This window comes from Caretta caretta, chromosome 23 (genome assembly GCF_965140235.1).
Source record: "Caretta caretta isolate rCarCar2 chromosome 23, rCarCar1.hap1, whole genome shotgun sequence".
In the NCBI taxonomy this organism is placed as follows: domain Eukaryota; kingdom Metazoa; phylum Chordata; order Testudines; family Cheloniidae; genus Caretta; species Caretta caretta.
This window is the reverse complement of record NC_134228.1, coordinates 1,527,273-1,552,612: the sequence shown is the minus strand read 5'-3', so window position 1 is coordinate 1,552,612 and position 25,340 is coordinate 1,527,273. Positions and strand designations below refer to the sequence as shown.

General features: G+C 59.8%; 1 protein-coding gene across 5 annotated transcripts in view; it reads right to left on the bottom strand.

The window, feature by feature from the left end:
* Positions 1-1,210: 1,210 nt before the first annotated feature.
* Positions 1,211-25,340, bottom strand: part of SIPA1L3 (signal induced proliferation associated 1 like 3) — a 116,023-nt gene continuing 91,893 nt past the window's right edge. For all 5 annotated transcript variants that reach the window (XM_048832859.2, XM_048832858.2, XM_048832860.2 and 2 more), the window contains 12 exons: positions 24,982-25,233; positions 23,693-23,845; positions 22,021-22,148; positions 18,146-18,264; positions 16,599-17,011; positions 11,656-11,877; positions 8,494-8,656; positions 7,875-8,076; positions 6,835-6,978; positions 3,948-4,053; positions 3,227-3,308; positions 1,211-2,945 (listed from right to left, as the gene is read on the bottom strand). In XM_048832859.2, the coding sequence (XP_048688816.2) occupies positions 2,799-2,945; positions 3,227-3,308; positions 3,948-4,053; positions 6,835-6,978; positions 7,875-8,076; positions 8,494-8,656; positions 11,656-11,877; positions 16,599-17,011; positions 18,146-18,264; positions 22,021-22,148; positions 23,693-23,845; positions 24,982-25,233 (2,131 nt within the window). In that variant the 3' untranslated portion in view covers positions 1,211-2,798. The remainder of the gene's footprint in view (positions 2,946-3,226; positions 3,309-3,947; positions 4,054-6,834; positions 6,979-7,874; positions 8,077-8,493; positions 8,657-11,655; positions 11,878-16,598; positions 17,012-18,145; positions 18,265-22,020; positions 22,149-23,692; positions 23,846-24,981; positions 25,234-25,340) is intronic.

Sequence of the window (25,340 nt, the reverse complement as noted above, 5' to 3'; positions counted from 1 at the left end):
GCCCGGCCTTGGCGTCTTTCCTCCCCAGAGCTGGTGAGAGAACCCAGGGGTCCGGGCTCCCCCCCCCTTTAACCTCTAGACCCACCCCCGCCCCCAGTGCTGGCAAGAGAACCCAGGAGTCCCAGCTCCCACCACCCCCGGTCTAACCCCTAGACCCCACTCCCCTCCCCGAGCTGGTGAGAGAAGCCAGGGGTCCAGGCTCCCAGCCCCCCACCCCCAGAGATGGGGTGCACACAGGGAGTTTGGCCAGCAGCCCCTGGCCCTGGGCATCACAGCAACCAGCGTACCCAGCCCCCTGTGTGGTATGTGTGGGGGCTGCTAGGTGCAACCTTCAGGTGTGACCTACTTTTTACCCGGCTTATACCCCAAGCTGCTGGGTTAATCTTTGCACTCCAGGGGGGGCTGCTCCCAGAGGGGGGAGTGATGTTATGGTAGCAGACCCCTGCTGGGGTCACGGTGCTCAGGATAAAGGGGATTTTCAGCCCTCCCATCAGGCTGAATTCATGGCTGAGCAGATGGCAGCCCATGGGGGGGGCTCCTGACCTGGGCACAGGGCCATGGTGCACTGGCCACACCAGCTGCAGCTACCAGGCTGAGACAGGACAGGCAGCAGCCGCGGGCTCGGGCAGTTTCTGCAGCCCAGGGTCTTCCCTGCCCCAGCCCGAGGAGAGGTGGGGAGGGGCGCTGCCCCCTTGCCCAGCAGGGTCAAGCAGGAGGCTGCGATGTCCAGCTGATTGGAAGCGATGCGCAGCACTGCCGGGAACCTGGCCCGTGCCTGCTCGCTGGGGCACAAGAGATTTCATGCACTGACATGAAATTAGCACCTTGCTGCCCTGTGACTGCGTGGCCAAAGAAGTAAAGCAACAACGGGCCATATCTGGGCAAGCCGCCAGGAAAGCCTCCCCAGGCGGCTACCCGGAGCCCAGCTGTTAGCCCTGGGCTTGGATTCTGGAGGCAGCTATAAAAGGGAATTGGGGGGGTGCTCTGGGGGGTCACCCCACCGGCCACGCGCTGATCTAGCTGCCCAGGAGCCGCTCTGGGTGACAGACGTCTCTCCCATCGCACGCCCCGCGGATCTTACGGTTACCCACCAAGCGCAGTAACCGCAGGTTCATTCCCCGGCACACGCTGCTCCTTGCTTTTACCTCGTGGCCGCTGTAAATGCTCCCCGCCGTCTGGTGCCGTGTACAGAAATCACATGGAAAGAGCCTTACAAAGCGTCTCCTTTATACAAATATAGTGTTTTATAAAGAACATTTACATGGCAAGCCGCCTGCAGGGCCTGACCCGCACTCAGCAGGGCCTTCTCTGGAAAATAACTTAGCGCTGAGGGGGTGCTTGCCAGAGGCAGGGGCAATTTTTATATTCTCTCCCAGGTATGGATCCCATCCCCTTATAATTATTATACACCCGAAACCCTGCCCCCCCCAGCGGCCGTGACAGCGACCGACCCCGTCCAGCCCCATAGTGCTATGTCTGTGGCAGACGGCCGGGGGACCTGGCCAGAAGATGCAGGCTGTGTAACGTAGTGCAGAAGGGCTGTTCCTTAGCCCACGGCTGGAATCAAGTCATTTCACAGGGATATTTCCTAGATTAGTAAAGGTTCATGCCCAGGAGATAATCGCCCTGGATGATGCATGCCCAAGATCTCCCCTACCCCCCAACGGGTCAGATCCCCTCCAGGGTGAGGAAGTCACTGTCCCGGCCTGGGTGCCCAGCAGCGCTCTTTGCATGAGGTTTAACGTCTGGCACTGGTGCCCCAAGAACATCCTGGCGGTGTGGCAGAGAACAGACACGGATCCCTGGCTTGACACACAGCACCGCCTGGAGGGAGACGGAGCAGTAAATCCCCGTGTTTAGCCACATATTGCCAGGGGCATGGTGCAGGCGTGGAAGGGCCGGCAATGCTGCTTCCAAGCACAGGCCCCTTCCAGCACATCAGAAGCTTCCCCAGTGCCCTGCGCCACCCAGGTCACTGCTGCCCCCACCCAGCTGGCAGCCTAGGGTACAGCGCTGGGTGTGCCTGGCACCCAGTGCCCTAGAGGGGCAGCTCCCAGCTCCTTATCCACAGGCCTCGAGAAGATCTCAGTACAGCGCTGGGTGTGCCTGGCACCTGGCGCCCAAGAGGGGCAGCTCCCAGCTCTTTATCCACAGGGCTCAAGAAGATCTCAGTACAGCGCTGGGTGTGCCTGGCACCCAGTGCCCGAGAGGGGCAGCTCCCAGCTCTTTATCCACAGGGCTCGAGAAGATCTCAGTACAGCGCTGGGTGTGCCTGGCACCCGGCGCCCGAGAGGGGCAGCTCACAGCTCCTTATCCACAGGGCTGGAGAAGATCTCAGTACAGCGCTGGGTGTGCCTGGCACCCAGTGCCCAAGAGGGGCAGCTCCCAGCTCTTTATCCACAGGGCTCGAGAAGATCTCAGTACAGCGCTGGGTGTGCCTGGCGCCCGAGAGGGGCAGCTCACAGCTCCTTATCCACAGGGCTGGAGAAGATCTCAGTACAGCGCTGGGTGTGCCTGGCACCCAGTGCCCGAGAGGGGCAGTTCCCAGCTCCTTATCCACAGGGCTCGAGAAGATCTCAGTACAGTGCTGGGGGTGCCTGGCGCCTGGCACCTGGCCCCCGAGAGGGGCAGCTCACAGCTCCTTATCCACAGGGCTGGAGAAGATCTCAGTACAGCGCTGGGTGTGCCTGGCACCTGGCGCCCGAGAGGGGCAGCTCCCAGCTCCTTATCCACAGGGCTGGAGAAGATCTCAGTACAGCGCTGGGTGTGCCTGGCACCTGGCGCCCGAGAGGGGCAGCTCACAGCTCCTTATCCACAGGGCTGGAGAAGATCTCGGCGAACTTGCGCAGCTGCTCGTTGGCCGTCTGTGATTCCTCCTGCAGCCGCTGGTTGTTCTGGCGCAGACTGGCCACCTCTGCCTGCAGCATCACCTTGTCCTGCTTCTCCTGAGCGAGAGAGGGGGGTGGTTGGAGAGCTCCCAGCTGCAGCCAGCCCCACCCCCAGCCGGGCTACCAGCCTGCTGATGGCTCAGGAGCAAGGAGTGAACCCAGGAGTCCTGACTCCCAGCCCGCCTGCCTCAAACCTGCTAGGCACCCCAGCCCCCGGGCACAGGCAGGCACGCCCGCCCGATGGAGCTTTCCGAGAGGCTGCCCAGCGGCAGAGAGAAGGGGGTGCCCTGTGGGGCCGACAGAAGGGGAGGGGGGCAGCCCTGGTGCGAGCCCCTTACTTTCTGCAGGTCACTGTGTAGCTGCTTCAGCATGGCCTCCAGCTGACACACCTTCCCCGTCAGGTCCAGGGGCAGCTCCTCGCTGGGGAGGGGAAAACATGGGTCAGTGCATCTCGCCACGGCAATGGGGACCCAGCGCAGACAAGAGGAGCTGGCAGGGCTGTGGAGACCTGCTGCAGCCCCTGGGCACGCCGGGCAGCCTCCTGGCTTAACCCGCTGGTGCAGGGAGCCCCGGGAGCACAGGCCAGGGCAGCCTCGGGGTGGGGGAACAGTCTCCTTGGCCAGGCTGTGGGTGTGAGATGGGGATGGATGAAATGCGAGCACCACCCTACAGACACACACAGAACCAGGGGTGTGAGGACGCAGCCTTGATGGGGGGCTCCCGCCAGGCAGGCCGGCTGAGGCTGCAGTGTCTGCCCCCCGCTCCCCTATAGCTAGCAGACTGCTCCTACGGCGCCCTGCCCTGTGGCACTCTGGCTGCAGCGCCAGGCGGTGGCTCCATGACACGCCGGCCATGTGAGGTCGGCTGGGTTCCTGCCAGCAGGAAGAGGCCCTGGATTGCCCTCGCCCACAGCCCAGGCCTGGAGGGCGCTCGCTGCCCCGACTGCTGCTAGACACACCTGTCCCGCCAGCCACCTGCCCAGCCCACCCAGCAGTGTCTGCCCTGTTACGGAGAGGGGCCGGGGCTTACCCGGGCACAGAACCAGGCGCCCCCGCTTACCTCATGGTGGGCGTGGTGCGGGGCGTGGGGCCCGGGCTGTGCGCTGGCGGGGCGGCGGGGCTCAGCACCGAGTCGTTGAGGGAGAAGAGGGAGACGGCTCTCTGCACTGCAAGGTAAAGGAGGGGGGTTTGCTTTGCCGCGCCCATGCTGCCTAGGCAGCTCGGCCCTGCCTGGAGGGCACCCGCACTCCCTGGGCCTGAGCACTGCCCGCATCAGCCCTGCCGGAAGCTGTTTGCAGAGCTGTGTGCTGGAGAGGAGCTCCTCCCAGAGCCCAGTTACCAGGCAGCGCCCTCGGCTTGACTCACACCCGGCCCGCCCGGCCCTCCGTGGGCCTCGGGGGGGGGGGGGAGACCCAGGCTGCAATCGAGGCTTTTCTCAGCCTGAGGGGAGCCCGTCCTGCAGCACAGATGGCCAGCGGTCGGGGGCAGAGACCAGGCTAAGGGCTGGCTGGGCTCTCTGCCCCTCCTGGGAACGGCCAGTGTGACTCCTGCACGGTTGGTCCAGGACAAGCTCCCAGGCAGGGCCGTGCGTGCCACGGCCAAATGTGAACTACGTCAAATGCACCCAGGAGGAAATGCCAATGGCACAAGCCCCGGCAACTCTGGCCTATGGGGTGCCAGTCTCCACGGGGGTCCCTTGCAGCACCGGTATGCCGAGCACTCGCAGGACACCCCACCGGGCACAGGCCTAGCCCCTGGACCAGCTGGGATGCCGGGTGAAGTACCGTCCCCTCCCCGCACACCTGCAGCACCTTCCAGGGTTAACCCTCGCTGTGCTGCCCTGCTGCTCACCCTGGCTACACGCCTTTCTCTTCCAAGCAGAAATTCGGGGGTTGAAATTTCCCTTTCACTGGGAACGGACACGGTTAGGAATGGGGGGGCAGTATTTGTGTGGGGCTGAAGCAGCTGCCCACCCCGATAGGTACATTTCAATGAGGGAATGGGAAGAGACAGGGCGGTGAGAATCTGTGGGGGCTCAGTTCTCCCTGCTAAGGCACGGGCCATGCCTGCGCTCCCAGCGCTGGCCTCCCATGGCACACAGCTCCTCTCCGCCAGGCTAGCAGCCTTGTCCCAACAGGGTCTGTTTATTTTGCCATGTCAGCGAGGAGGCTGGCGAGGCCATGGCTCCCTGGGGTTACGAGCGGCAGCGGAAGTCACAGGCGCGATGACGTGGAGAACCCAGCTTTGTTTAGAGGCGGCAGCCGGGTACGGAGAAGAGCAGAGGGGACCCAAGGGCAGGGGAGGGACCTAAGCTGCTTTTCAGGCTCCTCTGGAGACCGACCTCTGCACAGCCCGCGAGGGCTGGGGCAGGGGCCACAGCAGGGGGACGCACCCCACCGGCAGACCCCCCCACCCCCAAGATGCTGGAAGTAGGGAGAGGCAGCAACGCAGAAGGGCTGCGTGAGCTGATGGGATACAGGGGGCCCTGCTCCCCACCTACGCTGATGGGGTGCAGCCAATGCTCAGCACTAGACCCACCCCCCACCCCTCCTCCCCCTGACCAGGCCACATTGCACTCCAGAGGACAGAATTTGGGGCTTCCTGGCGCTCAGCTCTGTGCTCTAACCACTAACAGTGCTGCCCAAGGCAGGAGCCCGGGGTCCCAAACGCTCACCGCAGCAGTGGGGTCTTGGTGCTGGCACAGAGCCAGGGAACAGCCTCCTACCTGGGGAGGGGTCTCGGTCACGGGAGGGTGCTGGGAGCGCCCGTATTTCTCCCTGAGTGGCACGACAAGGGCTCCCGTGCGTCTCCCGGCCCTGCCAGAACCCCGGGGTGGGGCTCCCGGCCACGTGAGCGTGACGCATGGACAGGAGAGTCCCAGCCTGTCAGTGCACTGGGCGTGGCCGGCCGCGTGGGGCTGGCCAGGGAGGGGCGGCATCCAGACGGGGGCTGGGCAGCAGTAAAGACATCACTTGGCAGGGCAGCTCTAGGGGGAGGGAACGAGGGAATCCGAGCAATGAGCGGAGGGACTGTTGTGACCAGCTGCTCCAAGCTCCTGCAGCGCAGGGAACCACCCAGTGCAGACTGTCTCCTTACGGCGACTCCGAAGAGCTGGGGCCTCCTCGCACGCCCAGTGCCACCCTACAGACACCCCGCAGCCGAGAGACCCGACCGGGACACTCGCCCCTTGGAATCTGCTCCTGCTCTGGGGGCTTGAGCCAAGCCCCCCAAATCACAGGACGGCTCTGAACCTGGGGGCTCGCCCCTCCCTCTGGAGGGCACTGACCAAGTGCTGAGCTGGCAGGGGACAGCGTGGAGGGACTCTGCTGGTCCCGCTGGCCTGGGGCACTCTGGCTCCGAGTCGGAGCTGAGGGAGGCAGAGATGGAGCGGAGGGACAGAGGCTCACAGGGACGGTGCACAGATGACGCACGTTAGCCACTTGCCTTTGAAACCCCCAATTCATACCCACTTCCCGTCACTGTCCCAGAAACCCCCATATCACGTCCTACCCTGCTGCCCCCAGCCCCAGGGTGCTGGAACAATGCATACAGTGGGGGCTGAGAGCCACTGACCTGAACTGTAAACCCTGGATGTGATGGAAACCACTTCCAGCCAGGGGGTGCTGCAGCACGCCCCGTACCCCTAGTTCCAGCACCTTGCCCAGCCCTTCTCCCCACTCTGCTGCCCTCTGCCCAGCTCTGATCTCAGAGCTCTACGGCCAACAATGCCATGGTCAGTATTAATCACCGTCGCCTCCTGAAAAGGGAGGTCGTGCCTCGGTTTCCCTCTCACTGCCTTAACTGGGCAATAATTTCCCAACGCCGCAGCTGTCTGGGCATGGCTTGGCTAACGCGGATTGGCAGCCAGCAGCACCACCTCCAGTGTGGCAGGGCGCAGCTCCCTGGCCGCGGGGAGTGAGCGTTCTGCAGACGCAGGGCGCTCCTACCTTCATAGGCCTTCGCAGCATTGACCAGGCTGGACCATTCCAGGCCAGCTGCCGTGTCGGGCAGGGGCATCAGCCCCGGGTCGAGGCGTCTCGTGGGCTTGTCCCGTACATCGCTCAGTGACAGCTCCGAGGCAGAGATGGTGGCTTTGGGGAGAGCAGAGGGGTCAGAGGATGCTCGGAGTACCGGGAAGCAAGCCCAGCATCTCCCTGGAGCAGCACTCTGTCCTGCTGCCAGCCCCCCACCCACTGCCCTGTGGTTACGCCAGGGCCAAGTGTAGCCCAGGGATGAGCACCCCCAGCTTGTAGGCCAACGAATCATCCCCGCTAGCACCATGGGGCTGGTCTGCAGAATCCACATGCTCCAGCCCTTGGATCCAGCCCTGCCCCGGCTCCTGGAACGGACACTAGGGCTGTGCTCAGATCAGCCCCGCACACCCCAGCCCCGCCCTTCCCCAGGAGCCTGGGGAGACCTGCCAGTGGGGCCTGGCCTCACTGCCACTCACAGGAATGAGGAGGGACCGAGGTGCAATGACATGTCCGGGCAGAGGCACACGGGAGAGGGAGGGAGGGAGGGACTGGTCCTGTGACGGTCCAAGGACACCCGCCTGGTGCTGGGTGGAGACACCCTGGCTCTTCCCAGAGGGGAGCTGCACCTGCCCATGGGGAGACCCAGCTCTCGTCTACTACCAAGCACACGTGCAACGCAGGGCACCTCTCTGCCAGGCAGGGCACTGTGTGTGCTCCCTGACGAACCAGGATCACGGCAGCACCCACGTCACACGCTGCCCTGCGTCTCTCACATTCGTCACCTAGGGACTCCCAACCACGGGACATCCCCGTCCCCTTTCACAGCAAGGGCAGGTGACACAGCTGGAGTCACACAGCAGGCCAGGGCAGAGCTGGGGAAAGAACCCAGGAGTCCTGGTTCCTGGGCCCCTGCTCTAACCACCAGTCCCCACTCCCCTTCCAGAGCCAGGGACAGAACCCAGGAGTCCGGGCTGCTAGCCCCCGGCTCTAACCAAGACCCATGCCATACTCACATTTCTTCTCGGGGAGGCCCCCGGTGCCCGGCTGCAGGTGCTGCCGCCGGGTGGGCAGCGTGTTGGAGGGGTAGGTGCTGGTGAAGAGGACGTCGCTGGCCAGGGACTGTTCGAAGCAGGTGGCATTGGCGTAGCTGGCATCTCTCCTCCCGCTGCACAGGCTCTCATCTGACAATGTCCGCTGGAGAGTCTTCTGCGGAGACTGTCGCAGAAACACAGTTACTTTCCGGTAGCACCCAGGGGTTGCTACTGGGAGTGTCACAGTAGCACCGAGAAGCCTCATCGGAGACCGGGGATGGGGACTGCACAGAACCAGGGTGAGAGACTGTCCCTGTCCCAAAGACCTCACAGTACAGTGTGAGAGGGGAAACTGAGGCACAGAGAGGGGAAGGGATTCGCCCAAGGTCACACACTAGATAAGTGACAGAGCTGGGGATGGAACCCAGGAGTCCTAGTTCCCCAGCCCCCACTCCCTGCCTAGAACTGGGAACAGAACCGAGGAGTCCTGCCCACTGGAGCACAAACACCACCCCCTTCCAGCACCTGACTGCCGTTAGATGGATGGAAGGGAGCAGAGTCCCCCTTGTTTGTGGGGCCCACCTCATCGGCCTGCACCCACCATGGCTCTCTCCTGCTCCGGGCCCAAGCCGTCCATAATGATGAGCTTCTTCAGGTCGTCCTCAATGGTGGACTTGTAGTTCTTCCGCGGGGAGCGCAGGTCCCGGAGCGACGCCCGCAGCCTGGGCTGCCCGAAGACGTTCTTGGTGTTCACGTCAATTTGCCTAGAGCAGTGTGGGGGGGACGTGGTTAGAGACTGGCTCCAGGAGCAGCCCCCGTTAGCCAAGAGCACGGCAGGCCCGATGGTCATTGCCCTGCAGGCACAGGGCCACCCGAACCAGGTGCCCTGAGGCAAGAGGGGCATCTGCCTCCCAAGACTCCTGGGTGTTTACAGCCCTTCTCGCAGTCAGGAGAGCCCCCACCCCCTGCTCATCTGAATCCTGCGGAAAACTCTGTCTCCCGCAGTGCTCAGGGTGGATTTGGGCTTCACTCATCATCTCTCTGGGCCAGGACTCCATTTGTAAAGCAGTGAGCCCATGCAAGAGCGATGGAAACAATCATTTTCTTCACGAACTTCTGCCTGGTGCGAGTTATTTGTAGGACAGCTGTGCCCACAGGCCCCGACCGAGATGGGGGCCCCGCTGGGTGCTACACAGGCCCCAATGCGCTAGGCGCTGTCCAGGCCCAGTGAGACAGTCCCTGCTCCAAAGAGCACACTGTCTGGACAAACACAGAGATAGGCAGGGAAACTGAGGAACAGAGCAGGTGAGATGTGGGGCTACAACCCCTGGAGTCCTGACCCCCTGCCCAGTTCCCTCCCCACTGGGCATGTGTGATTAGGAGAGATTCACGGGTGGTGTGATTCGACAGCCCGAGCTGGAGCAGGCCCCTCCTGATGCCCAGCAGAGATGGGCTGGAAAAGCTCTGAACTGTCCAGGCAGCGGCTGGCCCAATTCTGGCTTTTCTGGGGTGGTTTTTGTTTCCTGGCCAGCGCGGGAGCAGCAACAGATCCAGTGGGGCCAGGCGACGCCAGTGGCTGCTCCGTTTATTAGCCTTTGTAGGAGGCAGGGGAACCACCTGGATCCCACGAGTGAGAAGAGGAGGCCCTAAACCCCAGGAATGGGGCCACAGCTTCGGTCTCTTTTTCGTCCACCAGCCTTGCTAGCTGAAAGGCCGGGAGCCGTGGCTCCCAGCTGCCTCTTGCCGAGCTGGACTGCAGGATAGCAGCAATGACAGGCCCACAGCGCGTCTCGCCATGCAGCTAACAAACAGCCGGTGCCCGAGCGGGGCCGACGGGAACGCCAAGGGCTTGGCTCTTGCCAGGCCGGCTTCGGCCCCTCTCTGGCGGGAATGCTACCACTGGCCCCTCTGCTCTTCCTCCTTCGACCCCTGGCAAGACGCTGGCTCCATGAACCAGTCAATGGCCCTGGGTCCAGCTGGGCGTCCCTGTGGCCCCAGTCGCTGGCAGGAGACAATTGGAAGCCAGGGCCAGGAGTACAGAGCGTCCCTGTAGACTTAGCACTGACCTGCCTGGGCCCGCGGGTAGCTGGGAGCTCCAGGTGGAGCATCAGGGGTGCAGCCCCCAGGCAGCCGCTCCTGCGGCCACACTGCTTGGGGGCACTGCTGCACACCTCTCCCTGGTGTGCAGGGCCCTGAGAGGGGGCCTGTTTGCTGCAGGAGGGATCCTGGCGCGGGGTGGACAGGGCAGGCAGGTGCCCATCTCTCGGGCTCCAAGCCCCAGCGCCAGGAGCAGCCACTGCTCGCACCAGCCAGGCAGGAGTCGTCTGAGACAGGCACGCGGCCGCCATCCTCTCCGACCTTTGGCTTAACCCTCTTGTGCTGGGGAGGGCTGGCACCAGCCAGGTTTGCCATTCATCCTTGTGGGCACAGCCACCCACGCAGAGACGCCAGAGCCTGAGAGAGTGTGGGGGGGACTCAGCCCCCTTGTTCCAGCTCCTCCTACCTTGCACTCAGGCCCACTTGCTAGCAGCAGCTCCAGACCTGCACTGGGGGGCACGGGGGCCACCCATGCCCATCTCCTCAGGTGCCAAGCAAGAGCTGCCCAGGCTGGGGGCACAGGGTGGAATGAGGTAGTGGGCACTGGCTGGCCCAGCCGCAGCATTCGCCTGGGAGTGAGCGCGGCTCCCACATGCAGACGGGCTCGGCTCAGAACTCATGGTGTAGAACTGATCCATGAAATTGTTTTTAATTGTTCACTTTATTAACATAACTTCATAAGTAAAGTTTTATGAATGAAACTACATCCATTCATAAAACCAGGTACCCCAAGAACCGGCTAATTGAGTTTCATTTTCAATCCAATTGCTGCTTAAATCACTGAAACTTGCACGGCCTCAACATGGGAACGTCTGCTCCCTGTTTGCCGTTCCTTACACGTGGCCATGGTGTAACCCAAACTCCACTGTACAACGCTCACTTCATTTTCGCTAAACCCTGCTGTAACCTGATGAGTGTAGTTTCGATGCGGGAATGAGGGATGGATGGATGATGGACTCAACCTCCAGCCCCAGCCGGTCCTGATAAAATAAAGTGTAAACACCAAGGGCTGAAGATGCAGACAACAGCCCTGACAAAGCGAGAAGAGTCCACCCTCAAAAGAAAAGAACAGAAGTACAATTGAAGAATCATTGAAGCCAGGTCCCAGGCTGAAAGTCAGGTCTGCAATTGACGGGTGATCACTCACACCGGACCCAGAGGCAGCTTGACACAGCAAGACCTATAGACTCTGGATTCAAACTAAAGCCTACAAAAAGGATGGGTGAGATGGAAGACTTTGGAGGGTAACATTCTGCTGCCAACATGGAAGGGCATCGGTGCATGCCCAACAGAGACCCAGTTCTTCCTTGTGCCCGGCTTTCCTGGCCAGTTCGCCGCCACAAGCCACAAACTCAAGCTACATTCAGGACTGGTAACTATCTAGCAGCTGCAGAACATTTGGGGGGGGGGGGGTGTCTATGTGCGTAGGTATTAGATATTAGTTATTGGTCTTAAATCAAATTGTGTTATTCTAATAAACGTGATATCTTGTCTTGTCCCCTGAAACGATCCTGTGCAGTTTTGTCTGTATAACAACAGCAAGCTATTGAAGGCTATCGCTCGAGTACCATTCCCCGGAATGTGCTCCCCATGGCAGAGATCACACACGCCTGGTGCTCTGCTCAGCCCCATCCCACCAGCCAGCGGTTCAACGAGAAGCACTTACTTCTTTGGGTCTATGAAGGCCACAGGTCTTGTGGGGGTCTCCTCGGCTCTCTTCCACCCTGACGCAGGCTTGCCCCTGCTGGTCTGTTTGGAAAAGAAGGATTTGGGGACAGAGGCAGACAGCTGGAAGGAGCTGGACTGGGACATGTGTGGGGGCCTGGGATTCTCAGCCACGGGTGTTTTGTAACCCTGAGCAGGACGGCCTTGTCGCAAACTGAAATTACTACAAAGTAAAACAAAAAAAATGAAAGCAAATCAATTCCAGGTCAGGCGGAAATCTGATTTCACCCCCAGCACCAGTGCCCCCCGGCTGGAAACAAGCCACTCTGGGATGACCCACGGGTAGCCTTTCATCACCAATTCTAAAACAATGCAACCGCTACAAAACCCGGGCGGTTTCTGGGTTGGGATTAAAACTCTGCTGCTCCACGGTAGCGCTGGGTTTGGGCCAGAGACTAGCACGTGGCCCAGTCTCCTGGGCTTTGGCATGTCTGAGCATTTAAAGCAACACTGGAACTTTACAAACCAGCCCTGTCTGATAACATTTGACCTGCTGGTTTTACAATGGGGCAAGATTTGCAGGTGTGAGCAGGGACTTGGATGCGGGACTTGAGACTCTGTAAAGGGCCGGGATTCGGCTGGGGCGGAAACCCCGACTTGTGACCATGGGGACCCCGGACAGGCACCTCAAGTTGGGAACCCCCAAATCACTTCTCACTGAGGGAATCTTGACCCCCAGAAGTTCGTGTGTAAAGTCTATTTGGCTCAGAGTTTCCAGTTTGTGATTCTGGGAAGGTAACGGAGATCTGAAGAGAATCGCTTTCCCGGCTGCCCCTCTACAGCCCGGTGCCTTGTTGGGGAGAGGAAATCAAGCAAACACAGGGGCTGCAAAACCCCTCAACTTGGTGGGGGAGCCAGGGGCTGGGGCAGGAGCTGTAGCTGCTTTTCACTGTTTCAGTGGAACAGATCTGGGGTGCTCTAAACACAGCTGAAACGTGGCGGGGGGGAGACGAGCACTAGCTAACAAGCAGGGTGTTTACTGAACAGCCTGGTGTTGCCAACTCATGAGATTTGGGGCGTTTTTCCTTTAGGGCCCAGCTGCTGCAGTCATGTGAGTAGGGGGTTCTGTGCCTCGGTAGTTACAGAGAAAGGCCTGAAAGTGACATCCCAGGAGCTCCCCAACCAGACAGCAAATACCGAGCCCAGCGGGGAGCAGTTTGGAAATCCCATGATTCAGGGGGCTGGGCTCATGAGTTCTGAACCCTTGGGACTGGCAATACAGCAAGAGCTGGAACAGTGTCACCAACCAAACCCATGCCTCCCGGGGCAGTACAGGGCAGGACTTTTAGCCCGTGCTCCAGAGGGGTGCCAGGAACCTGCTCTCTCTTCGTGGTTCACTGTGACGAAGCAGGACTGTTCTTAATGTTTCCTCTGAATATTGAGGGGGTGCCTCAGTTTCCCCTAGGCAGATCTTAAGTCTCTAGGGGGTGGGGTAAGGGTGTGTGATCGTTGCAGAGCCCTAGAGGGCAGGTGTGTGCAGGGGTCTGGACACAGAGAATGGCCGACACCCTGTTTCCTGGCAACTGATGGCCTGGGCCCTTCCCCCCTGCAAGGTGAGAGCTAAAGGGTTGGAGAACAAAGGGATCCGGTGACCTCCTGGGCCGGGAAAGGGACAAAGCCCAGAGGAGGAGGGGCTGGAGGGAGTTTCAGTTTGGGGCTGGCTGGGACATGGAGTGAAGGGCAGACGTGGTTGTCTGACTCACTGCCCCCCCAAAATGGACCCAGCTGAGGGGTCCTGTTCTCTGCACCTACAAGCTCTGTGTTAGACCTTGTTCCTGTCGTCTAATAAAACTTCTGTTTTACTGGCTGGCTGAGAGTCCCGTCTGACTGCGGAGTTGAGGGGCAGGACCCTCTGGCTTCCCCAGGACCCCGCCTGGGAAGCGCACGGAGGGGCAGGGGATGCTGAATGCTCCGGGGTCAGACCCAGGAAGGTGGAAGCTGTGTGAGCTGTGTGTCCTGCAGACAGGCTGCTCCCAGAGAGGAGACTCCCCCAGAGTCCTGCCTGGCTTCGTAGGGAGCAGTTCCAGAGCATCGCCTGGGGACTCGGTGACAACTGGTGGCAGCTGTGGGATACATTTGGTTACACTCAGACAACTGCTCAGAGTTATACAACATACCAACATTGTTATACACCGGACTTTCAAGAGGATACAATTTCTGCTGTTCTTCCATTGCTTTTTTGACTTGGAGCTGAAGTCTGTCAGCTTTTTGTTGCATCTGGTGGACACTCTCCTTAGCAGCCAGCCTTTCCTTCCGTCTTTCAGAAGCTTCTTTTTCCAACTGGGCCAAGGCTTGCTTCTCTCTCATTCGAATTTCTGCCAGTTTTTGTTCATGTTCCGACTGCAGGCCGTCTCTCAGGGCTTGCAGTTTCATTGCTTCTGCAGCGTCTGTGGCCTTAGGTAAGGGCTGTGCTCCTGCCTCCTGATCACTGCCCATTAACAGATCTCTCAGTGCTTGATTTGTAGCTTTCTTTCTAAAGCTTATCCCCTTTTCTGAACACAAACCTTCCACGGCTTTTTCGCCAAGGCCCTCATATGCTCGTTGCTCACCCATTGCAGCTGCTTTTTAACCATTCAAACTCTCGATACCAAAAGTCAGATTTGGACAGCGTGGGGATCTGACCCAAAGTTTAATTGACCTGGTTCTGTGGATCCTGCCGACTACGCCACTGTAACGAGGCTGGTTCTGGCGGGACCCAACGGAGAGGCGCCGATTCAGGACAAACTGCTTCAAAGCAGGGCAGTCACAGCCCCAGGCTGGGGTTTCTGTGCACACCAAGGAAAACCAAACCAGCCAGACAGAGAGGACTTTGGTCTCACCCCACTGGCTAACCACAAGTCACATAAGCTATTCCCTTAGACACCCCAGTTTCCCAGTATCCCCACCAGTGCCACTCGTTATGGGGACAAAGGGTTATGAAAACCAATACCCCAGTAAAAGAACAAAGGTTCTCTCGATCCCAAAGGACCAAGCCCCAGACCCAGGTCAATATACAAGTCAGACCTTATCCACAAATCATGCTGTTCCAAACCTTTAGAATCTAAAATCTAAAGGTTTATTCATAAAAGAAAGAAGATAGAGACGAGAGCTAGAATGGGTTAAATGGAATCAATTATATACAGTAAGGGCACAGTTCTTGGCTCAGGCTTGTAGCAGTGATGGAATAAACTGAGGTTCAAATCAAGTCTCTGGAGAACATCCCTAGCTGGGATGGGTCATTCAGTCCTTCATTCAAAGCTTCAGTGTAGCAAAGTCCCACCAGAGATAAGAAGCAGGCAGTTGTCACCGAGTCCCCAGGCGATGCTCTGGAACTGCTCCCTACGAAGCCAGGCAGGACTCTGGGGGAGTCTCCTCTCTGGGAGCAGCCTGTCTGCAGGACACACAGCTCACCCGGCTTCCACCTTCCTGGGTCTGACCTCGGAGTATTCAGCATCCTCTGCCCCTCCATGTGCTTCCCACAGCGAGTCCGCCCAGGCGTGATCCTGAGGAAGCCAGAGGGTCCTGCTCCCCAACTCCGCAGTCAGACGGGACTCTCAGCCAGCCAGTAAAACAGAGGTTTATTAGATGACAGGAACAAGGTCTAACACAGAGCTTATAGGTACAGAGAATAGGACCCCTCAGCCTGGTCCATTTTCGGGGGCAGTGAGCCAGACAACCAGGTCTGCACTTCACTCCTCGTCCCCAGCCAGCCCCCAACTGAAACTCCCTCCAGCCCCTCCTCCTCTGGGCTTTGTCCCTGTCCCCGGGCCAGGAGGTCACCAAATTCCTTTGTTCTCCAACCCTTTAGCTCTCACCTTGCAGGGGGGAAGGGCCCAGGCCATCAGTTGCCAGGAAACAGGGTGTCAGCCATTTTCTGTGTCCAGACCCCTGCACACACCTACCCTCTAGGGCTCTGCAACGATCATATACTCTTACCCCACCACCTAGATACTTAAGAACTGCCTAGGGGAAACTGAGGCATCCCCACAATATACAGAGAAAACATTAAGAACAGTCCCACTTCGTCACATTCACTAACGGGCATTTCACATCCTGGAGGGGAAGAGGCTTTCTGTGAACGCCCTTCCCTGCCTCTCCCAAGAGACGATTCGTCCAGGCCCATCCCAGCACCAGAACATTCAGGTTCCAGGGGAGCAAATCGGCTTGGCCCGCTGGCTTTGTCGGAGTTAGGGCCGATTTACCCCAGCTGGGGATTGTATTTCTCCAGCACAGACCTAACGCCTTCAAAAGCTACCTGGGCTTCCGTTCCACTGCTAGGTGCTGCATACTGAGCAGCAGGAGGGCTCAGCTGTGCTGGCTATTACCTGGAGGACACTGGCCAGGAACCTGTTTGGAGCTTTGCCCTCCAGCTCCACAGCAGGGGGGAGCTCCACTGTTCACGGCTGCCAGATGTAATGCCTCCCCCAAGCTGGGCCATGGAAAGTGCTGCAGATACAGAGGCTGCGATGACCGGAGGACACAGATCCCCTGTCTGCAGCTCAGAGCCTCAGACTCTACACGAAAGCAGCGTCTTTGCAGGGGACATCAAAGGGGGACCTGACCCACCAGATCTGAGCTATGTTTACACAAGGCCTCAGCCTTTCCCCCACCTACCTCTCGGGGGTTCCTGGGTATTTCGCTGTGTACTCAGACCTCCCCGGCCAGTGTCTCTCACCCAGACTGGCACAGCCCATGACCGGAGACACTGCCCAGCTCCAAGCAGTGGCGGAGGGAGGAAGTGGCTGGCCAGGAGACTAGCTCTTCCCCACTTTCCTCCTCTGTCAGCCTCCCAGCAAGAGCTCAAGCAGACCCTGGAGCCTTCCCATCACAGATGGTGGTGGGGGGGTTCCCCCTGCTTCCCACCCATCCCCCACCAAGCACTCTGCGCTGCACAGGCCAGGTTACCTTGGCTGCTTGAAGAGCTCACTGCCATGGTCGGGGGCTGCGGCAGGCCCGGCCACACTGGCCCCTGCTGCGTACATCTTAGGCCAGTGGCCTCGGCTCTGGCTGCCCACGCTGACAGCAGGAGAAGGCTCCCGCCTCTTGCTCCCGGGCCGCCCCCCCGTCTCGTGCAGGCTGGCGTAGCGGGCAGAGCCCGGCAGGGCTTTGGGCAGCTGGTCTCTCTGTGGCCCCAGGCGGGGGGGCTTGGGGTAGAGCATGGTGTCAACGCCGCTGTCGCTGGAGGCCCCCTTGGAGACGGGGTCTGGCTCCCCCTCGGCAGGGTCGGGCGCGTCAAACCAGCGCTCGTCGCTGTGGCTGCTGGAGGCGTTGCTGGACAGCGTGTTGCTGCTGGAGTGGCTGGAGTACTGAGCCTCGCCCTGCAAAGACAGCCCCGCCGCGGGTCACCGGAGAACGGCCAGCGGGACTCCTGCCGCACGCCCACCACTGGGGGTCTGAGCCCTGTCCCGCCTTCTCCAGCCAGGGACCCCCTGGGGAGAGCCGTGGGGATTGAACCTCACGCCTCCGGAGGGCTCCCGGTACCTCGGCAGCGCTGGGACCCTTTCAGGGGCTTCTTTCTGAGATGCTCAGATTGCTGGGTCTGGGGAAGGCGGGTGCAGTCTGGCGGGTCAGTCAGAGCGCCGGGGCTGGGCCCACATCTGAGTTCCCTTGCCCACAGACTAGGCAGCGGTGCGCTCACTGGGGAGATCATGGGGACGGCGCAGCGCCCCCAGGCAGGCCGGGGAGGGCGTACTGGCAGCCCCAGTTCTGATGGGCTGGGGCATTCAGAAGCATCACCCGCAGCAGGATCGCTGTGCCCGGCGGGTTAGATGACAGCCATGCCCAGACTACGCTACAGCCGCTGCGGAGACAGCCCAAGGGAGGCCGGCCTGCGTTGGGGATGCAACGCAGCAGAGGCTCTTGTGCAGCCCTGCAAAGCCGGGACAGATGCCGAGCAGCTCCATTGCTCAGCCGCGGTGCCTGCAGCAGCCTCTCCTGCTGACAAATGGGTCTAACTGGCTCCGAACGCTTCTGGAGATTCGCTCAGGTGGGTGTTGCTCTCAGGATATAGCCCGGCCCTTCCTAAAGCACACAGTGCTGGGAACCATGCTGACCACACAATCCGGGGCAGCGTTTCCTGCCTGGCCCCCACCCTCAGAACAGCAGCTCCTAGACTCAGCTCCCCTTCAACTGGGGGCAGACGCTGATGCGGGGCTCAGCTTCCCTGGGGTATCTGCCCTGGCACGGTCGCCCCCCCCCCAGGCCCAGACCTTTTCACTAGGCCTCTGCACGAGAGAAACCCTATGAGCCGAGCTGGCTGCTTCTCACCAGGGGAGAGCCAGGACATCCCTGTGGCTCGCTGGGGCTGGGGCAGGAGCAGGGCAGAGGGGCCTGCCTGCTGTAACAGCTCCCAGGCACCATGTGCTGCAGCCCACGTGACCCAGGCAGGACACTCGCACCGGGAGAATGCAGTGAGTAGCCTGGGGCCGGATTCAGGGAGAAGCTCCACTCACTTTGGAAGGCCGGTTGGGAGAATCCTTTCCTGCCAGCTCCTGTCTGCTGGGCCGCTTGGTCATGCTGCTCCCCGTCGCAGCAGGGAGCCGGGACTGCACCGGCACGTGCCACAGGGGCTCTGCAACAATCCACCACCACGCCACATCAGGAACGACATGCACAGCAGGCCCCGTGGATCCCAGGGCACCCACCACCGGCCTGCGGCATGTCAGACCGCACCGGCAGCCTCCTCTGGGGCAGAAGGCGCCAGCCTGTAACCAGAGTGCAGTGCCGCTAAACGACAGCACAGGGCAGGGAGGGGGCAGCTTTAGGGAGCTGGTAATTAGCCACGGCTAGAACATCGGCCCCTGCGACGGGAGCCACTAGGGGACAGGACACTGCTCCTCCCTTGCCCAGCCCAGCCCCCATTAACGCAGCACTGGCCTCTCCCAGAAGGAAGAGCACCCCTCCCGCTCAACACTGATGCTACCTCCCAGCCGCACACAGGGATTTCCAGAGAAATCCCCGCCGAGCCGCACCCTAAGCCATACCGCTGGAGGGGCCCCTCCCAAGGGGTGAGTCCGCCAGGGCCGCGGCAGAGCCTGCTGGCGGACACGCCAAGCTGGTGCCACACAGCTGTGCTGCCCTAGCTGGTCAGAGGGAGTTTGCTTTGCTCATGATCCCACCAAAGGAAATCTCCCCGCTTGCTCTCCCGTTGCTGATACAGACCAGCTGTGTGCAGCTGGTCCCCGGTGTCTGTTCTAAGGGCTTGTCTCGGCCACCCCTTCATGCTGAGTGGGGCTAGGGCCCTGTTCCTGCAACCCCCCAGCCTCACGAACATTAACCTGCTCATTGGCTCACCACCTGAGGGCAGGAAGAGCAGAGACACAGAGTGGGGAACATTTTCATAGTACCCAGGTGACTTAGCCACCTAAGTCCCATTTCCAAAACAGGCATGGAGGAGCCTAAGTCACCTAGGCACTTGGAAAATGTGCCCCAGAGAGATTGAGGCATACCTTGACTCAGGGCTGACAGGCCAATCTGAGACACCTCAAAGGGGCCCACTGTACACAAGGCAGAGATGGGCACCTCCACCTGGTCCCCAAACCACCTGTCCCCAGCAAGCCTGAGGCACGCCAAGTGCCAGCCCAGTGCCTCCCCGGATACCGCTGCAAAGAGAAGCAAGCAAAGGATGGTTCAGCAAGGGGTAAACCATTCACCAAAGTGGGAACCAATCCAGTTCTAATCCCCTGTTAATGACAGGGACCTGGAGAACTTTAACAGCTCCAGTCCCTCGGGGGCAGCTTTCCTGCCAGCCGCTTTCCTGCCAGCTGCTGAGTCTGGCTGGATCCAGTGGGTTCTGGGTGTCTGACTCTGGGGAGGACCAAGGTGCGCCAGGCAGACAGGACACCTGGTCTCTACTCCCAGCTCAGCCCATGACCTGCCTTGGGGAAACTGCCTCTATGGGCCTCTGTTCTCCTCCCGCCGTGTGAGGCAGCGCCCGGCACAACAGAGGCCCTGACCGCTGGTGGTAACTGGGCCAACACATTCATTGGGAGCTCAACTGTAAGAAGCATGTGAAAGTTGACAAGAGATCCCAATACCTCAAACTTTTGGCCTGCTGGAGAATGAATGATGGAAAATAGGTCAAGTTGGTTTCAGTAACAAATGTTATGAACAAGGGCAAGAAAACCCGACAGCGGCTGAGCCAGTCCAAACCACCACCAGCACGAGTGACTCATGGACTGGGTTAACATCACGCTTCTAAAAACAGACCATGTGGAGCCAGAAATTAATGCACCAAAATTGGTGCATGGGATATTAGGCCTAATGGTCGGCTGGAATAACGAGGGACGAACTATGCCACCGGATTTTCCCCTTTCAGGGGTTCTTAAAAAGAGACTGAGAATCTCAGCAGGCTGAGGGAGCAGAGCAGACCGAAGGGTTTCCATCATGAGAGGGTGGCCAGCAGGCCTCACTCCCGTTAAAGGAGCTGTGTGCTTCACCTCAGCCCATGGTGGGGACAGCTCATTGCCACCAGAGCCGAGCCTCTTTCGTTTCCCTTCCCTGCTGTGTTATGCTCTTCCCCTCCATTTCTTTCCTCCTGTCCTGTCTCTCACTCTCTCAGCTTCTAATCAAAGCCTGAAACCAGCTGGACAGCCTCAGCACAGCCAGATGAGATGGCCACTGCCCTGCCCGAGGACGATGTCCCTGAGCAGAATGGGAACCGGGGTCCAAGCACCAGCTGCCCAGGAGGACCTGCCAGCCAAAGCATCCATTCGTAACTGACCAGCAGTCCAGTGTCCCAGAGACATCACCCAAAGCTGCCTTTCCCCCCTTTGCTATCCGTCCCCTCCTCCACATCGGGTCTGTCTGTTACAAACAAGAGCAGCGAATACCCTTCACATACTTCAGCACTGAGTAAAATCACCTCTCCCCTCTGCACCAATGCAAGGTTGGTAATGAAAAGAGGAGATGCCAATATTTTGCCCCAAAAGGAGAGAGGCTTAAATAGGTTTTGCTGAAGTTTGTCTGGTATAACTCCAGTTCGGTTTCACTATAAATGCTCGTTTTAATTTCTTGGGATCTTTGTGTTTGAGCAATAAACTTTCAGCTTTAGAACAAATGCTTCTGGGTGTTTGCCAGACACCCGAGGAACCCTCCCCCGCTGAACCTTTTCAGCACTGTTCTAACGTCGGACACGAGAGAGTTTATCACACCTGTAACTCCTCTGATCCTTGGGATGAATACATCAGGCCGCTAGCCCGGCTTCAGTAACCTGGCTGGCTGAGCAGCCCAGCAGAGCGAGAGACAGCGCACTGAGGCTCTTCTAGGGAAGATGGGGCTGGACAAAGCCAGCCCCCAAAGCACACCAGCTGGGAATTTTAACATCCCGTCTCTAATAGCTTCGAGTTTCTGCCATCGTGAGGCAGCCGCTCCCAGAGTCCGCAGGCGTGCAGCTCCCACAGCGGGTGCTGGGAGACAGGATCAGCCTGGTTAGCTTCTGAAGGCTCTTGTATCAACGCCCCACCTGCGGGGCTCTCACCTCAGAGCAACCCCATCAGAGCCTGCTGGACACAGGATCTATAAATAAATAGTCTCCCACTTGGCTGGCAGAACAAAAGCAAACTTGCAATCACTGACCCATTGAGGGGCTGGGGCCAGATCAGCAGAGAAACGCCAGGAGAAATCCAGAGTCTGCTTTTCAGCACTTTTCTATTCATTGATTTCTCCCCCTCTCGAAAACAGCCAACTGAGAGTGGAGAGGAGAAAGGCATGGAACCCTCCTGCAGAGCTGATGGCAGACCTGATCCGTGGGACTCACCGCTGCAGGCTATTACCAAGGCCAGGAGCTCAGTAAAGATTTGTCAGGACAGCAGAGTGGACACAGCACCGGCCTGGGAGTCTGGAGACCTGGGTTCTATTCCCAGTTCTGCCACTGTCTTGCCACATGACCATGGGCAATTCTGTGTCTCAGTTTCCCCTCCCCCCATCTGCCTCAACCCTAACGACCCCTTCCCCCCCACCACGCCCAGCCTGACCCTCAGCGGCGGGGCTGCCAGCCTGCCCCAGACTGAGCAGGGACAGCCAGTGGCACAGGAGGCAGGGCCACCTCCCCAGCCCCCGCACCAGCTGGGCAGGGTTCAACACGTCAGTCTAGGGTGCATAGAGCAAAGAGGTGGCTGGGGAGTTTAGCTCCCAAATCAAGAGAAGACACAGCTGCTGCAGAGACTGCATCATGCCACAGGCTCCACTCCGGCTTGAAAGCAAGGAAAACCCTTGGGGAATCATAATGGAGCCTACGTGCCCAAGTCATTTTGCATTTGCTGTGTTCAAATGCTTCAAACCCCAAGGCGAGTGCACCGGTAACTGCGCCGGTGTGAGGGAGCCTTACCCGGCTTGTGTCTCTCCATGGTGCTCTCCTGACTGGGGAGCCCTCCGGATGAGGAATCGCCACTCGAGGTCACTTCGGGGCTATAGTGCTGTTCCAACGGCAGCAAAGGACGTTGAGAGGCTGCATATCTGCGAAGGGAACGGGAGGTGTGACAGATGAAGCCGGCAAACTCAGGCTGTTAAAATAATCCTGTGTTCTCATTAGCAGGTTTTTTAAAAGCCAGGATTCAGGCTCGGGCGGGGGAGGGGGAAGGGGAAAAGCTGTGAGCCGAGTAAGAGGCAGAATGTGCAATGAGAAGCCTTGTGAAGTCTTGCCGCTGAACACGGGCACCAGGCAGACCCCCTAAAATAATGGACGAGCCGGAGGGACACAGCACGGAGCCTGGAACTGCAGGCTAGGAGAGCAGCCATCCGAACTCACCAGGGCTACAGTAAATCCGACATTGCCTGGGGGCTGTGTGCAGGAATAAGCCAGCGTGGTACGCGTCAGGCAACGGACAGCCGAAGACCCTATCTGAGCAAACACAAACCACAATGCCGGGGACAGAGAACGGCTCGTTGCTGGGGAGAGACCCCCCAGAGCTCTCTGAGGAGCAGGGTACAGCTGGGCCTTTCTCCACCACATGCCCACGCCCCGGGAGTCACGTGCTGCGGTGGCTCCCGCACTGGAGCCGGTTCATTAGCAGTCTGCTCAGCCGGCGCTCGACGGCTCCATTTCCCTCACTGGCCCCAGAACGTGGCTGTTCCCACTGGAAGCTCTCTGGGGCAGGAGCTGGGTCTCACTATGTGTCGTGCATCGCCCAGCCTGACGGGGCCCCTCTGTTCTCTGTCAGGGGGTGTCTGTGCAGTGCCTGGCCTGATGGGGCTCTGATCTCAGTTGGGGGGTGGCCAGGGCGTTTCCCCAGCTGGATCATGGCTACTGAGCACAGCTCCCCCAAGCGAATGCTACCAGTGAGGTGGCTGGTGAGTGGATCCCTGCACGTCCTGTGGCCGTGCTCTGTGCAGGTGAAAGCAGCTGGCCAGACCCCATTATAAACACACACTGCTCTTCGCCAGATCCAGGGGCACTCGGCTCTGGTTTCAGAGCTCAGGTAAAGGCTGATGGGGCTCACCAGGCGGGCAGAGGGATGGGATCAGCCCAGAAAGGAAGAGTAACTCCTGTAACAGGCCAGTGCATGACAGTCACCTCTGCGGCTGCTGCTCCCATCTTCCCATATGCTCAATATTCTACAGAAAGGGGATCGGCACCGTACGTGGCTCCTGTCCCAGCTGCTGGACTACAGCATGCCGAGTGGACTCCTGCTCACCCAGCACTGGACAGGACCCTGGATTGTCAATGGAGAGGAGTTCTGCTGAGCCAGGGCAGAGTAAAAGCTGCAGTAACTGGCCGTGAGAATGACGCGTCGCCCCCCTCCTGGTGAAGCAGAGTTGCCACTTCCTGGCTCCCTTGGCCCGGCATACGCCATTCTGGCCAGGGCTCAGAGCATCTTCTCACGAGGGGGAGGGTGGATGTGTTAATTGCTGGCAATGGAAGATCCCCTCTGTGCAATACGGGACACAGTGAAATGGGCACTCCCCCCGACATCGCTCCAGGCTTGCCGGCAGCAGACGGGCTATCAGACTCGCGCAGCGGGGTGGAGAGGTTAGCACCTTTCCCCTTTTCCTTAGCCTACCTTTCTGGGGATGGCTTATAGCGGGTGTAAGCGGTTCCTCCTGAGCCTGGAGTTGAGAAGCTGCCTGACGGCTGCCGATAGGGCTGGGCTCTCTCTGCCCCTGCTGGGGAGGAGGCGGTGGAGGCATGTGGCGTCTCAGGGAAGCTAACCGGCCTGGTTCAAAGAGACGCACACAGAGAAAGAAAGGCTTTCAGTGCTTGGTCTGCCCTAAAGATTCAAACATCCCGAGCCAGAAATCCCCCAGAAACCCAGCCCAGCTCTGTGCACTTCCTCCTGCAGCAACCAGCTGGAGAGCCCCAGAAAGTACCAAGACTCGGGCCCAAAAGAACAAGAGCAAGGCAAGTAGTGAGTGAGTGTGACGGCCAGTGGAGCTGGAGAACATGGACAGTGCGGAGAGCGGTCACCGGGACGTGCATCTGCACAGGTGCGTACACGTTCACTCCTTGGTGAATGGCAGGGGACACTTCCCCCCAGCCGTAATACATCACTGCATGCAAGAGTCCCTGGCAAGTGACATGGAGTTGCACTGGAAGCTACTGCTGGGGCTGTCCCATGTCAGCCCCTCCCTGTGCTGCTAGCCACCCCGTCTCACCACATTCACCCTTTCTGCTTCCCGTTCTCAGCTGGAGAGAAGGAGACACTAATGCAAAGGGAGGCCCTGACGTGCATTAAAGGGCTGGCGCAATGCTGCTAGGGTTCTCAGGAGTTCGTACTGACCAGCCCCTCCCTTGCCGGAAGGGAGTTGGAATGCAAAAGGCCGATTGTCTTGAGCAGCCTGGACCACCACTGGCTGGGCGCGGCTAACGCAGGCTGGGGACTGCAGACCAGGCTCTCAACAGGGAGCGAGATCAAAGGCTGCTGGTTCAATCTGCCCCCAAAAGCTGGAATCCCAGTGTTCAGGAAGGTACGAAAGGGCCGTTCAAACAGGAGCCCCCCACACCCTGGGGTAACCAGCTTGGAAGAGGCAGATTTCCACTATCTGTGGCAATGTTTACAGTAAATTGGGTGTGCCGTCTGCTAGGCCCCATTTTCACAGCCTGTTCCACCCACCGCAGGACCCTGGCCCAGGCAGGAGGGTGAACCTCAGTCAAGGCCACACAGCTGGGGGACACCGCAGTGCTCAGTTGTACACACGAGCCATTTCCGAAAGCCTCACGTACTGACCTCAGCGTCAGGCTTGTGCACACGGCTCGCACTCACTCGTGCGCTGCACCACTCAGGCCCCACCCACAGGTCACCCCACGGACTGCCCCTCGGCCCCTGCACCTCAGCCCCACCCCCTGCCTTACCTCTTGCTGGGCAAGGGCTGTGGCTCGCGGTAGGGGACGACAGAGGCCTGTTTGGGGGGCCTCGTGAGGGACTGGGCATGGCTGAGGGGCGGGGGGTCTGCCCATTTGGCTGCCTGCGAGGAGTTGTGCGAGGCAGGGCCGCTCCACTGCCATGCCGAGTTGCTGCGGTAGGGCGGGCGGTGCCCCGTGGGCACGCTCTCCAGCTCTGCCTTGTGCTCCATGCTGCTCATTTCGAAGGACTCGGCCCATCCCCTGAAAAGCAAACAGCACTCGTTGCTGCGGGCATGCGAGACTCTCTGCATGTGAGCCCGGGCGGGCAGCTAATGCCGCCTCTTCCCCTGCCGAGGGGCCGCCCATGC